The sequence below is a fragment of the Vipera berus genome (genome assembly GCF_964194415.1).
Source record: "Vipera berus genome assembly, chromosome: 15".
NCBI classification, from domain to species: domain Eukaryota; kingdom Metazoa; phylum Chordata; class Lepidosauria; order Squamata; family Viperidae; genus Vipera; species Vipera berus.
The window spans coordinates 5,998,840-6,012,369 of record NC_138218.1 but is presented as its reverse complement, the minus strand read 5'-3'; the positions used below and the strand labels follow the sequence as shown (position 1 = coordinate 6,012,369).

Sequence of the window (13,530 nt, the reverse complement as noted above, 5' to 3'; positions counted from 1 at the left end):
GGATCTACCTGTTTCTGAAGTGGCATCGTAAGAGGGAGAGAAAAAAAAGGGGGGGGGAGGAAAGCGGGACGTGGTTGTCCCGGTCTTCTGCTCCCTTAGAAGCCACCAAGCAGCTTGGGATGGTCTCCTGGCCAAAGGGTAGAGAGGGGGGGGATGTTCCTGGTTTGGTCCTTCGCCCTCTGGTGCTTCTGACAGCAACACAAAGATAAAAGCCAGCCCCCCTAACCCACCCCAGCCCTGTCCCCTCCACGCCCACCCCCCCAAGGCCCCTCTGGGTCTGGGAGTTTCACAGCTTGGTTCACGCGACTTAGTGTCTTCAACCCATTCACAGAATGAAACGGCCGTTCACCCAAGGGCTGTCGCCCCAAGGTTTAGATTAAGGAGTCTAAGGAGGGCTACTCGGTCGTCACCGGGACTGCACCCCCAGAGTCATCTTCAAGTTCTCGTAGACCACGTAGCTGATGCTCACGGCGGGGATCACCTTCATGAAATTGGGGGCCAGGCCCCGGTAGAGCCCAAAGGCGCCTTCGGTCTTCAGGATGTGCTTGAAGAGGCCCCTCATGGTCACCTGGGGGGCGCCTTCGATGGAAGCTGAAAAGAGAAGTCACGAGAGAGGCGTTGAAGGGCTGGTAGAGGGTCCCAGAAAAGAAAGAAAGAAATAACACCCCCCTGCCCCCTTGGTTGTTCTAGCCTTTTCTCCAGAGATCCTGGAGCTTCCTCTTACCTTGCGCCTGCATCCGTGTCCTCACCAAAGCCAGGGGGTAGCTGGCCAACTGACCACAAGTGCTTGAGATGGTACCGCAGGCCAACAGGACGAAGACACCCGGGTCTGCGCTGTTTACGGCATAATTCTGCAACCAGCTGTTTTTTAACGTCTGGAAGGAAAGCATCGACAATTCAGGGTCAACGGAGAAGCCAACCTGGGAGTCAAGAGCCTTGAGCAAATCCATTTGGCATGGACCTGTTCAGCTTCAGAGAAGCCGAAGCCCGCTAGACCCTCGGCTTCACGTTGGGGTTTTGAGGGCCACAGCCACCATCTTAAGAACCTCCCTTTCTGGAAGGTTAGTTGGCAAAGGAAGAAAGCTAGAGTAAGGTTGAAGAAAACAGAAGCTTTGACCTATTAAAGGGGGTTATTATTATTAGGTTGCTAGAAATAGAAGTACTTTTGTAACTAGATAAGTATGCCTACCTTATTCTGTACACCGCCCCGAGTCGCTCGGGAGAAGGGCGGTTTATAAAAACAAATAAATAAATAAATAAATAAATAAATAGATAAGATAATCAGAATATCATACCTTGGTATGAAAAGGGAAATAAGAATACGCTAGGAAGTTTGAATAAGGGAAGCTTTTGGTTACCCAAATATAACTGGTTCTGAAATGCTAAACGATTGGGGATATTTTGAACACGGGATGGGAAAATTAAAACTGAAATAAGCGAAAATAGGATATGGACTGAATAAATGGATACTGTTGAGTGCAAATGCAATTAAGGTATGTTTTGGTTAGAAAGAGATATTCTTAAAATGATATTACCGATACCATTAGAAAAACTGTAACCAATGTTGATATTCAGCTGTATATTTACCAAACAGCAATAAGAATTGTTATTTGCTTAGTGTGGAAAAAGGCCTATTATCAGAAAAAGAGAGGATAAGTACTGGAGGGCGTAATATTGGATTTAGTTTGAAGAAGCTGATATGGACCCCAGAATTACTAATGGACTCGGTCATCACCTTGTCTATGAAGCAGTTGATTGTAAAAAACAGAAAATTAATATTTATATAAAAAAGAACCTCCCTTTCGTGTGTGTGTGTGTGTGTGTGTGTGTGTGTGTGTGTGTGTGATAGAGAGGAGAGTCCAGTTGCTTACCTCGTAAACGGCCAGGTCAATCCCAGCATATGGGATGATGCCCAGCATGTTGGGAACGTAGCCCTTGTAGAAAGCAGCCAACCCTTCCTTGGCCAGGATGTTCTTGGCACAGTCCAACATCCCCAAGTACTGCCCGGTTTTACGCAGGGCCATCCGGGTTTTCAGAACCTAGGCCAATCAGAGGAGGAAGAAGAGGAGGAGGAGGGTCAGACAAGGAATAGCACCTCTGGGTCCGACGCACAGGAGATTTAACCACCAAGGAAAAGCAACGGAGCAGTGGAGGTGCACCAATGTCTCCGATGAAGGTTGCCCTCTTGAGAATGACAAGGGGGAAGGTTGAATGCCCTCAAACCATCTTCCCCAATCTGGACTCTTCCAGTCCAGGGGGTCCCCAACTGGTGGGCCACAGCCGATTACCGGGCCATGGCCTGCTGGCCACTGGGGCGTGGGAAAACAGGGCACCACGCTGCACGAAAACGGGGCACGGCGGGGGTGCCACACAGTGCAAAAACAGGGCAGGGCCAAGCGCTGTCCCGTTTGCGTCACGCCCGTGCTCGCAGCCCCGTTTGCGCACATGCGTAAAATGCTTTCCCCCCCTTTCCCTCCGGCCCGCCAGCCAACAAAAGTTGGGGACCTCCGTTCTAGTCCCTGTTGTTCTTCCCAGCGTGATCAACAATGCCCTTGAAGTCTAGTCCATTTAAGATCAAGGCGCTCCAAGCTTGCCCACTCCAAGACTGGTGGACTTCAGCTCCCAGAGTTTCCTCCTCCCATTCTGGGAGCTGAAGGCCACAAATCTTCGAAGTTACCAAGATGGCAGCAGACTGGGGTCATTCTTGAGGTCCTCGACCTCCAGCCAAGTTTGTAAACCGCGCCGAGAGGATCAAAGGAGAGAAGACAACTCACCTCCATGGGGTAAATGCTGCTCTGGGCAATGGCTCCAGCCAAAGAGCCAGCCACCAGCCTCTCGTGAATCCTCAACACCTCTTGGTCTGTGCCGATGAAGCGTTTGATCTGCCAAGAAAGAGGTCCCGTGCTCAGACCGGAGAAGTCTACCTCAACTGCTTCCTCAACGGCCTCAGCAGTGGGAACACACAAATCCCCCCTGCCTCTTAGTGTGTGTGTGTGTGTGTGTCCTTGACGCCTTACCTGCTCATAAGCCATGAATTTGATAGCCGATTCCGGAGCGATCTTCAAGACGTTGATGCCGTTGCCCCGCCAAAGGGACCTGGGCCCACCTTCTCGGATCATGTGAGAAAAGCCTCCGACGATGCACATGTTGTTGCTGCGCGAAGCGTGAACCTGAAAGAGAGGCCGCTTGGGGTTTGGATGGAGACCCACGAATGAGTTTCCATCCGCCTCTTGCCAGCACCCCTTCAATTTGTCTTAACCGGCCTAAGGAGCTAATCTCCATGCAGGTCAACCTGTTTTAAAAAAAATGTGGTAGCTTTTGAGGGAAACGAGACGTCCAAAGAAAACACGGACTTTGGCGCACCAGCTGAATCCACAGCAAACCCCATAAAAAGTGTGGACGGACGTCTGTGCAAAGTCCAGATTCCTCGGCTGACACACAGCAGGGACTCTGATCTCCTTTGATCGCCAACGGGGGGGGGGGGGGGGAAGAAAAGTCACGAGTTGTCTCCCGTCCCACCAAAGCTGTCCTGCCAAGGCTGGACCCATAAAGGCCGCGAGGTCATCAACCCGGCTTGGGTCCAGCTTGCCAAGTCTCCAAGGACGCGTCGTTCTTTGGGAAGCAAAGCACGGCGAGAAATGATGTAAGGGCAACTTCTATGCCGAAGGTAAGTGTCCAAGATTTCTGTCTCGTATTGCTTTCCTCAATTTCTGAAGCTGGTGCTGGCGTTTGCCAAATTTTGGCCATTCACAGGCTTTAGGACCTTGAGTTGTCTCCTCCATTCAAGAGGAAGAGTCCCAAAGGTGCTTTTTTTTCAAGAGGCAACTGGGCTTTCTTGTCCTTCCTTTGAAAACGTTTGGCTTCTCTCATCCAAGGAGCTTCTTCAGCTCTGACTGGTGGGTGGGGAAATGGAAGGATTTATACTCCTTACAGACAGCTGGTCATTTGCATTCTTTTAGAGAGTCGTTGAGGCCTCCCTCGATTGGAGGACGATTGCTGGCGATTGGATGGAGATGTCTATGTTGTTGGGTTGTTTTTTTTAAAGCAAGAATATGGAAGCCAGCTTGACGTGGTTTGCAACTTCTTGACGTTCTCCCGGCTAAGGGCTCATCAAAAGTTGTCAAACTAGCCCCAACTTATACCTCTAAATAGAAGCGATCCTCGGCTCCATTTGTTGAGAAAGCTATCGTTTTTATTTCATTGCAGCTTCACATAACCAGGACTGCGAATTTCATGCCCAAATCCCTAAGTTCAACTTCTCCAATCAAGTCAATAAAAGTGCTTTTTCAGGACTTTCTCATTTTCCTTTCAAGACGTTTCGCTTCTCCTCCGAGGAGCTTCTCCAGCTCTGACTGGACGGTGGGGAAAGGAAAAGATTTATACTCCTTGCAGACCGCTGGTCATTTGCATGCTTTTAGAGTCGTTGAGGCCACTTGGCAGGTTTGTCTGTGTCCTCAGGGTCACCTGAGTGGTGCAAATGGGCTTGGAGCCATCTTGGAACTGCTGAATATAAATCTTTCCATTCTTCACCGTCCAGTCAGAGCTGGATGGTGAGAAGTGAAAGGTCTTCAAAGAAAAACAAGGAACGTCCAGTTGCCTCCTGGGAAGAAAAGCACCTTTGGGGCAAACCATGGACTGGAGGACTCAGAATCTCCACTGACATCAAGAGGAAGAATTGTGTGGGGGAAAAAAGTAGACAGAAGCCCACCCTCCCAAGGTGGCCTTTTCCTACCTGCATGAGCACCTTCAGACGGTCCAGGGGGGCAGTGCAGGTCCTGGATACAGCGCCGGCACCTCCTCCTGCCACCAGGTGGCGCCACCACATCCCCGTCTGCCTCTCTTCCACGGTGAATTCATCTGGGACGGTGAGATTCTCTCCCACATCGAAAATCTGGAAGGCAACCCGACAAGACCCATTAGCCTCCACCATCATCAGGGACTCTTTTTAAGATGCTAATGAGCATCACGGTCCTCTTTTTGGTCACGAAACGAGCACCAGCTGCCCGCCTAAAAAGCTGTAGCCGTGCAGGCACAAATACAGCGTAGTCCTCAGCTTACGATGATTCATTTAGCGACCGTTCAAAGTTACAACCGCACTGGGAGAAAACAATGACTCATGAACGTTATTCCACACTTACAACCATCGCAGCCTGTGACTGACTCACATTTACGACGGTGGCAACGTCCCGGGGGAGTCAGGCGATCCCCTTTTGCGACCTTCCGACAAGCAAAGTCAAAGGGGGGGGAGCCAGATTCGCTTAGCAACCACGGCAAGGTAGGTCGTACAATGGGGCAAAACTCACTGAACAAATGTCTAGCTTAGCAACCAAAAAGTTGAGCTCCACTGGGGTCGTAAGCCGAGGACCTGTGCTGCGAGTTCCTCCGAATGTGGCCAAATTCTGCTATGCTCTACGTAAAATTAGGCAAACTTTTACTGCTGACTCTTAAGCCATCACGAATCGCAATATATTATTCTGTCTGCCTTTATTTTTATTTTACTAGGATTATTATTATTTCTAACGCTTTTATTTGCTGGTCTGTGACCGTAACCGTGAGCGTAACAAAAATGGATTCTGGTTCTACATGCACATGAGATCTTCCTGTCTTACCGTTGAATGTTTCCAATACAGGATAATTTCTGGAATATTCTCCACCGGGTGCAAGAGGTGGTAATCCCTCCACTCGTTCCAATCGATCGTCATCGTCCCATTTTTGTCCATGCTGCAAGAATCAGCCGGAAGAGGAAGTTAAACTTGTGTAATTAAAAAAATAAATAAATAAAACCGAACAGCTTCTCTGATTAGACATTCTAACAGGAGGTTCTGGCAGCGAAGGAGAATAACTGATCTGGTGATGTCCAGTTATTCTAGATGCCCCTTTTTTCCTGAAGGATAATTCGTTGCATAAAACTGTGGTTTTTTTTCTTTAGTTCAAAATTCTTTCTCCCAAAAAATCAAGAGCTCTTACGAGAGGGATTTGAGGCTGTTTAGGAAAGCAGCTGATGAACTGCTTCGCTCCTCCGCGGCCAGATCTCTGACAAGCATGCAACCCGCTTCAAATTTCACCGAGGAGGAGGGTGTTAGGAGATACACAAGGGCGAGGGGCCAGGCAGAAGTAAGACTCCGTTGTACTTACTAAGTGACAGGACCCCAGACGTGCCCTGTCCTTATTCTGATAGACAAACAGGCAGGCAGGCAGGCAAGCAAAGGGGAGAATGCAAAGAGAGACGAGTAAGTGATCGTTAAAAAAAACAATCAGTGCCGCCTGCTCACAAAATGTCAATTTTTTTAAGACTTATGCACGTACAGAAAAACAGAGCGCTGCAAACCCATACGTGTATATCTATATATTTTAGAACTGAAGTGGGTTTCTGCTATCGGAGGCAGCTCCGGTGATCCCTTCTGCGTGCTGTTTGCCCAGGTGTGCTGCTCAGCCATCCTGCAGCTAAGCATCGCCCAGGTAAACACCCTCTCCAGTCTGTTCCACCAGCTGGAAAGTTACCAGAAAAAAAACAGAGGCTGCTTTAAAGAGAGACGACATCGGTGTCTTCTGGATCCCAATTAGAGCACCACCGGCTTCACTTTCTCCAGTGTGAAGGCTGGCGGTGGAAAGGGCATTTTTGATGATTTTAAAGGTTTATATTATGCTGTAAACTGCCCAGAATCGCTTGAGATGGGTGGCAAATATATTTAATTGATGAGGAGTCCTTGGCGTTTCCTGAGCTTGTGTTTTTTTTTTCTTGCAGACATTTCATTACCCAAATTAGGTAACACCATCAGTGCTGTTGATGTAATCTAATTTAGGTGATGGAATGTCTGCAAGGGGGGGGGGGGGAAGCCGAAGGTCAGACAGCACCAAGGACCTCTCATTTCCACCTGGAGCTAAAAATATTCTCCTTTAAACAAGACAGACAGACAGACAGATGAGAAGGGAGAGAGAAGATGGGGGATAGATTAGATTAGATTAGATTAGATTAGATTAGATTAGATTAGATTAGATTAGATTAGATTAGATTAGATTAGATTAGATTAGATGATTAGATTAGATTAGATTAGACAGACATAGAGATATATAGAAAATATAGATAGCTATAAAGAGTAGAAATAGAGAATATAGATAGCTATAGAGAACAGATATAGAGAATAGATATAGCTATAAAGAGTATAGAGAATAGCTATAGAGAATAGAGATATAGATATATAGATATAGCTAGAGAATAGATATAGAATATAGATAGCTATAAAAAGCAGATATATAGATTGATATAGAGAATGAATAGATAGATAGATAGACAGACAGACAGAGAGAGATATATAGAAAGAATATAGATAACTAGAGGATATACAGAATAGATAAAGATAGCTATAAAAAGTAGAAAGAGAATTTAGATAGCTATAGAGAATAGATATAGAGATAGATACAGCGAGAGAATATAGAATATAGCTAAAGAGTAGATATAGAGAATAGATCGATATAGAGAATATCGATAGCTAGAGAATGAATGGAGATAGATAGATAGATAGATAGATAGATAGATAGATAGATAGATAGATAGATAGACAGACAGACAGACAGAGATGAGAGACAGACAGACAAAAATGTGGGCAGCTTGTTCCTTGACTCGCTATTACAACGGAAGGATTGATGGAAGGATCAGTGTTAAAGCAAAGTGTCTCTGCAAGAGGCCTCTTATTTACCTCTTGAGGATTTTCTCTGCCTGCTGTTCGGAGATCTTGACGCCCAGATCGCGGAGGGACTGCATGATCTCTTGAGCATCGATGCGACCTGCAAAATCCAGACGAGAGGAAAAGAGAAAGTCAGAAAGAGAGAGAGAGAGAGAGAAGTGAACCTCAAAGCTCGCGATGCTGCAAAACGGGCCAGCCGAAAACCAACCAGCCAGCTTGCTCACCGTCATTCTTCTTGTCCAAGCTCTTGAAGACCAGCCTCAGCTTCTTCTCGTGGTCCTGCAGGTAATGAACGAATTCTTCAAAGTCCAGTTGGCCATCCAGATCCTTATCTCCAGCTTTTACGATTTTCTGCAAAAAGGGGGGGGGGGGGAGAAGAGGAAAAAATACAAAAATAATCTTGATTACTATTATTGTTCAGGGTCAGGGAAGCATAGAGTCCATTTCAACAGCCTCTGGTTCCTATATAAAGAAAAAGCAACAAAATGTTCAAAGAAAGGAACGTAACTCTGTGCCAAAAAAAAAAACCACAACCCAAACAAACAAACATTATTATTTTCTTCCCAGCACTGGATAAAAGAGGAACGGTTGCTGGAATTGGGTATGTCTAGTTTAATGAAGAGAAGGGCGAGGGGTGACATGATAGCAGTGTTCCAATATCTCAGGGGCTGCCCCAAAGAAGAGGGAGTCAAGCTATTCTCCAAAGCACCTGCAAGCAGGACAAGAAGCAACGGATGGAAACTGATCAAGGAGAGAAGCAACCTAGAACTAAGGAGGAATTTCCTGACAGTGAGGACAATCAACCAGTGGAACAACCTGCCTCCAGAAGTGGTGAATGCTCCAACACTGGAAGTTTTTAAGAAGAGACTGGACAGCCATTTGTCTGAAATGGTATAGGGTTTCCTGCCTGAGCAGGGGGTTGGACTAGATGACCTCTAAGGTCCCTTCCGACTACTTATTATTATTATTATTATTATTATTATTATTATTATTATTATTATTATTATTATTATTATTATTATTATTATTATTATTATTATTATTGGATCACGGGCTCCAATTGGGCTTCCCAAAGTATTCCGATGTTTTAAAATACGGATTTTGGAGAGCAGAAGTGGATCCCTTAATGCCGGAGAAGAATGGTTTTCATCATCCTAAAAGAATCGGGAAATCTTCTGCCAAACCAACTCGTTTCAGAGGTGTTTTTTTTAATTGGAAAAGCACAAGCCTCTTTCAATCAACGTAGCCAGGATGTACAATGGATTCCAGGCTGGCTTCGGGAAAGGCTGCATCAATGATCCACAACTCATTATAAACACACTCATGCCATTTATTTCATTTTTTTTTTAAATTTTAAAAAGGATTTGGGCCCCTGGATGCCACATGCTGTTCAAAGTTACAACGCCGCTGAAAAAAAGTGACTTAAAGCAGTGTTTTTCAACCACTGTTCCGCGGCACACTAGTGTGCCGCGAGATGTTGCCTGGTGTACCGTGGGAAAAATTGAAAAGTAATTATAAAATACTTTCTTTGTGTTTATTTGATTCCTATTCAAGAGAATTACTTTATATATAGTCAATATAGGCACAGAGTTAAATGTTTTAACATTTTCTAATGGTGGAGTGCCTCGTGATTTTTTTTCATGAAACAAGTGTGCCTTTGCCCAAAAAAGGTTGAAAAACACTGACTTAAAGGACCAGTTTTCGCGTTTACGACCGTGGCGGTATCCCCGTGGTCACGTGATCATAATTCAGCCGTTTTGACAGCTGATTCATATTGATGACAGTCGCAGCGGCCGAGGGGTCACCTGTGATCCCCTTTTTGGCAACCTTCTGACAAGCAACGTCGACGGGGAAGCCGGATTCGTACCTTAACGCCTGCCGCGATTGGCTTAACGGGTGTGGCAAGTCAAGTCGTAAAATCGGGGGCAAAAGTCACTTTAACAAAGGTCTCACGTGGCGACCTAGATTCTGGGCTCAATTCCGGTTGTGCAAAAAAAAAAAAAAAACCCCAAACAAACCACAATTCAGCCAACATTTGCACGCTCAAGACATCCAAAGTGACTGGAACGGAGAAGGCTCTGAAAAGCAGCCAGGTCAACCCAACTCCCTTACGCTGGCTTTTGAGCCCTCCCCCCCCCCCCCCGAAAAATAAATAAATATATTTATTTATCTTAATCAGGAGAAACGACAGGAAAATTAGTTATTTCTGGGGGAACCTAACTGCCGCTAGAAAACCTGCTGGGTAAGCTAAGAAGCAACATTCGATGGAGAAAGACTCTACAATCAAGCCTGAACTGGTTCGGACGGCCTGCAGTTATATTCTTGTGCAAGAACCCGGAGGAAACCAGATTTCAGGAGCAAAGTGTATCTTTGCAAAAGAGATTTAAGAGATGGCAAGGTCAGGTTGTCCATAAATACACTTCACCCTGAACATTCCTGCCACCAGGAACAAGACACCTTCCAGCCTTCGCCAAGATGGGCAGGAGGGCGAGAGAGGACAATAACGGTTGGAAGGGACCTTGGAGGTCTTCTAGTCCAACCCTCTGCTCAAGCAGGAGATCATTTACGATTCCAGACAAGTGACTGTCCAGTCAGGCTGTTCTTAAAAACCTCCAGCGATGGAGCATCCACAACTTCTGATTAATTGTCCTCACTCTTAATGCCAGGCTGCTTCTCTCCTCCGTTAGTTGCCCTCTGTTGCTTCTTGTCCTGCCTTCACAGGGGCTTTGGAGAAGAGCTTGACTACTCCCTCTGCTCTGGGGCAGCCCCTGAGATACTGGAAGGCTGCTATCATGTCACCCCTCGTCCTTCTCTTCGCTAGACTAGACGCACCCAAATCCTGCCGGCGTTCTTTGTACGTTTTACCCTCCGGCCATCTAATCCATCTTTGTTGCTCTCCTCGGCACTCTTGCCAGAGTCTCAACGTCTTTCGGACAAGCTGGAGGCGGCACAGGCAGTCCTCGTCTTATGGCAGTTCCATTTAGCGACCGTCCAGTTACAAAGGCACTGGGGGGGAAAAAGTGACTTGCGACCAGTTTTCAGACTTACGGCCATCGCCGCCTCCCCGCGGTCACATGATCCAAATTCAGACGCTCGGCAACTTGACTCGCATTTATGACTGTTGCAGGGTGCCGGGGGAATGTGCGACCCGCCTTTTGCCACGCTCTTGACAAACAATGTCAATGGGTGATCCAGATTCACTGGGGGGGGGGCTACTTTAGCAAATGCAATGATTCCCCCTAACAATGGTGGCGAGAGAAGAGTGGTGAACATTAATAAATGTTTCGCTTAGCAACATAAATGCCGGGGGGCTCAACTGTTGCTGTAAATCAAGGACTGGCTGTATTCCAAAGGCGGTCTCACCACGGTTTATTACAGGTGGCATTAGCACTTCCTGTGATCCGGATTCTATCCCTCTTGTCAAATGCAGCTTATCTTGGCTGGGTGCACACAGTTGCGACAGCTACTTTGCGTAGCCGTCAGGAAACCTGAGTTTAGAGACAGACTTGGTTTTGAATACCATCCAGGAAGGAAAGATATTTTTTTTTCCCCTGCGCTGAAAGTTCACAGCTTAGAAGGCCTTAAGAATCACCCGTCATACTCAAGCTATTTTCCAGACGTTCTTGACTAAATAAACTGCAAAAGGGCTGGGTATGCAAAAGCCGAAAAACAAACAAATGAGATGATTATCGGTGTATTATTTTGTTGCGATGGAATAACACAGCTCCACCCCTGGAAGGGACACCACTACGGTGTCTCATCTGGGCTGGTTTACTCATCCCCACATGTCATCCTGACCTGAGTCACCCATTGTCTCCGAGAAGCACCCAGGATATCATAATAGAACACTGAAGCAGCTGCCTGCAAAATTAAGGATGCAAAAATGATGTGTTGGGGATGTTTGCGTATCGTGTAAAATTCGGGTATTTTTTTTGGAGGGGTGTGTGTGTGTGTGTGTTTGAATCTGATTTTGGAAGAGAATGAAACTGGACGAGTTTGCCAAAATTGGAAGCCAAGGAGGAAACATGGCTTCTTAAGAGGATGAGGAACGAAGGAGTCCAGTCTTTCTTCTTTCCTCATCCTCTTTAAGAAGCCATGGTTCCTTCCCGGCTTCCAACTTTGTCTTGTTTGGCAGAGGGAAGCCAGGAATTTGGGCTTGTGCAGGACTCTTGGATATTTGAGTTCTTTGCTTGTGTGGAGTATCCCGCTAGAGATTTTAGCTCCATAATTTCTCCCCAGTTCATGGGGTTGAGCTGGACTTCAGCCATCGGGCCCATGTCTTAGGAAATGAAACCACGAAAAGCAGCCAAGCAGTTGGTTTGCCATAAGCCAACGTTCTGCAGAAATCAAAATCCTGGAGAGAGAGAGGGGGGGGGGAGAGAGAGAGAGAGAGAGAGAGAGAGAGAGAGAGAGAGAGAGAGAGAGAGAGAGAGAGAGAGAGAGAGAGAAGCTGGCAAACAACTCTGCAATTATGATTTTTTTTTCAGAGAGAGTTACTGTGCTATTTTGTTGAGCGTGTTCCTTCGCGCTTAACTGCTAAAGTGGGGCTGTTATATAATTTAATCCCTTTTTCTGGTCGGTAAGGATATCCAGCCACCTTCTGCAATGACCTTTGGTACGTCTAAGCGGCCAAATCTGCAGACAATCATATGATGGTTGTAAAAAGGGGTGTGTGTGTGAGAGAGAGAGAGAGAGAGAGAAAAGGGATCACTGCTTGCAGGCTAAAGATAGAAAGAGGCATGCCAGCTGATCAGAGCAAGCCGACTTATTCAGAACTGGCTCCTGGCAAAGGGCCCTTTTGGGGAGAAAGCAAGCAAGTTAAGAAATGCTTGACAGGGTTTCATAAATCAAGCCCGAAGCCGCCCTAAAAGACAGGATTCTCCTCCCAAAACGACTAAGATGGATAGCCACAGAAGAGGGAAGAAGAAACTTGAGAACAGCTGCCTGGTTGGCACGAAGGCCCTTCTTAGCCTCACGAGGGTGTTTCTAAAATTGCAACACGCAATTCCTGTCACACTCGGCGCCAAAATATTTCAGATCTCGCATTCATCTTCTTGCAGCAAAGAAGCCACGGGCCAGAATCCTTCCTTGTCTCAACGGAGGAGCAAATCCAAAACTCCCGCTGGGAAAACCTATAGACGCCTTTCCTAAAATCCACGGACGTCTTTCCTTGTAAGGAAGACACCGCAAAGGCCTTTGGTGGCTAAGCTTGAGCCTAAACACTGGAGGCTTTTAAGAAGAGACTGGAGAACCATTTGTCTGAAATGGGATAGGGTTTCCTGCCTGAGCAGGGGGTTGGACTAGATGACCTCCAAGGTCCCTTCCAACTTCTGTTCTGTTCTATTTCCATTCCATTCTGCACTCTATTCTATTCTATTCTATTCTATTCTGTTCTATTCTGCATTCCACATTCCATATTCTACTCTATTCTATTCTTATTCCATGTTATATTCCATATTCTATTCCATTCTATATTCTATTCTTATCTATTCTGTTCTGTTCTATTCTATTTCCATTCCATTCCATTCCCTATTCTATTCTATTCTATTCTCCATATTCCATACTTTATTCTATTCCATATTTCTATTCTATTCTATTCTTATTCTATTTAATCTATCTAATCTATTTTATCTATCTATAATCTATTCTATCTATAATCTGTTGTTCTATTATATTCTCTATCTTCTATTCTACTCTATTTTATTCTATTCTATTCTTATTCTATTTTATTTAATCTATCTAATCTATTTTATCTATCTATAATCTATTCTATCTATAATCTGTTCTGTTCTATTCTATTCTCTATCTTCTATTCTATTCTATTCTACTCTACTCTACTCTACTC

General features: G+C 45.8%; 1 protein-coding gene across 7 annotated transcripts in view; it reads right to left on the bottom strand.

Moving 5' to 3' along the window:
• Positions 1-271: 271 nt before the first annotated feature.
• Positions 272-13,530, bottom strand: part of SLC25A25 (solute carrier family 25 member 25) — a 53,718-nt gene continuing 40,459 nt past the window's right edge. For 4 of the 7 annotated variants that reach the window (XM_081339816.1, XM_081339814.1, XM_081339818.1 and 1 more), the window contains 10 exons: positions 7,910-8,036; positions 7,698-7,785; positions 6,136-6,171; positions 5,610-5,721; positions 4,733-4,891; positions 3,018-3,170; positions 2,775-2,882; positions 1,872-2,039; positions 725-875; positions 272-591 (listed from right to left, as the gene is read on the bottom strand). In XM_081339816.1, the coding sequence (XP_081195942.1) occupies positions 407-591; positions 725-875; positions 1,872-2,039; positions 2,775-2,882; positions 3,018-3,170; positions 4,733-4,891; positions 5,610-5,721; positions 6,136-6,171; positions 7,698-7,785; positions 7,910-8,036 (1,287 nt within the window). In that variant the 3' untranslated portion in view covers positions 272-406. The remainder of the gene's footprint in view (positions 592-724; positions 876-1,871; positions 2,040-2,774; positions 2,883-3,017; positions 3,171-4,732; positions 4,892-5,609; positions 5,722-6,135; positions 6,172-7,697; positions 7,786-7,909; positions 8,037-13,530) is intronic. The other 3 variants (XM_081339815.1, XM_081339820.1, XM_081339819.1) reach the window with 1 other exon arrangement.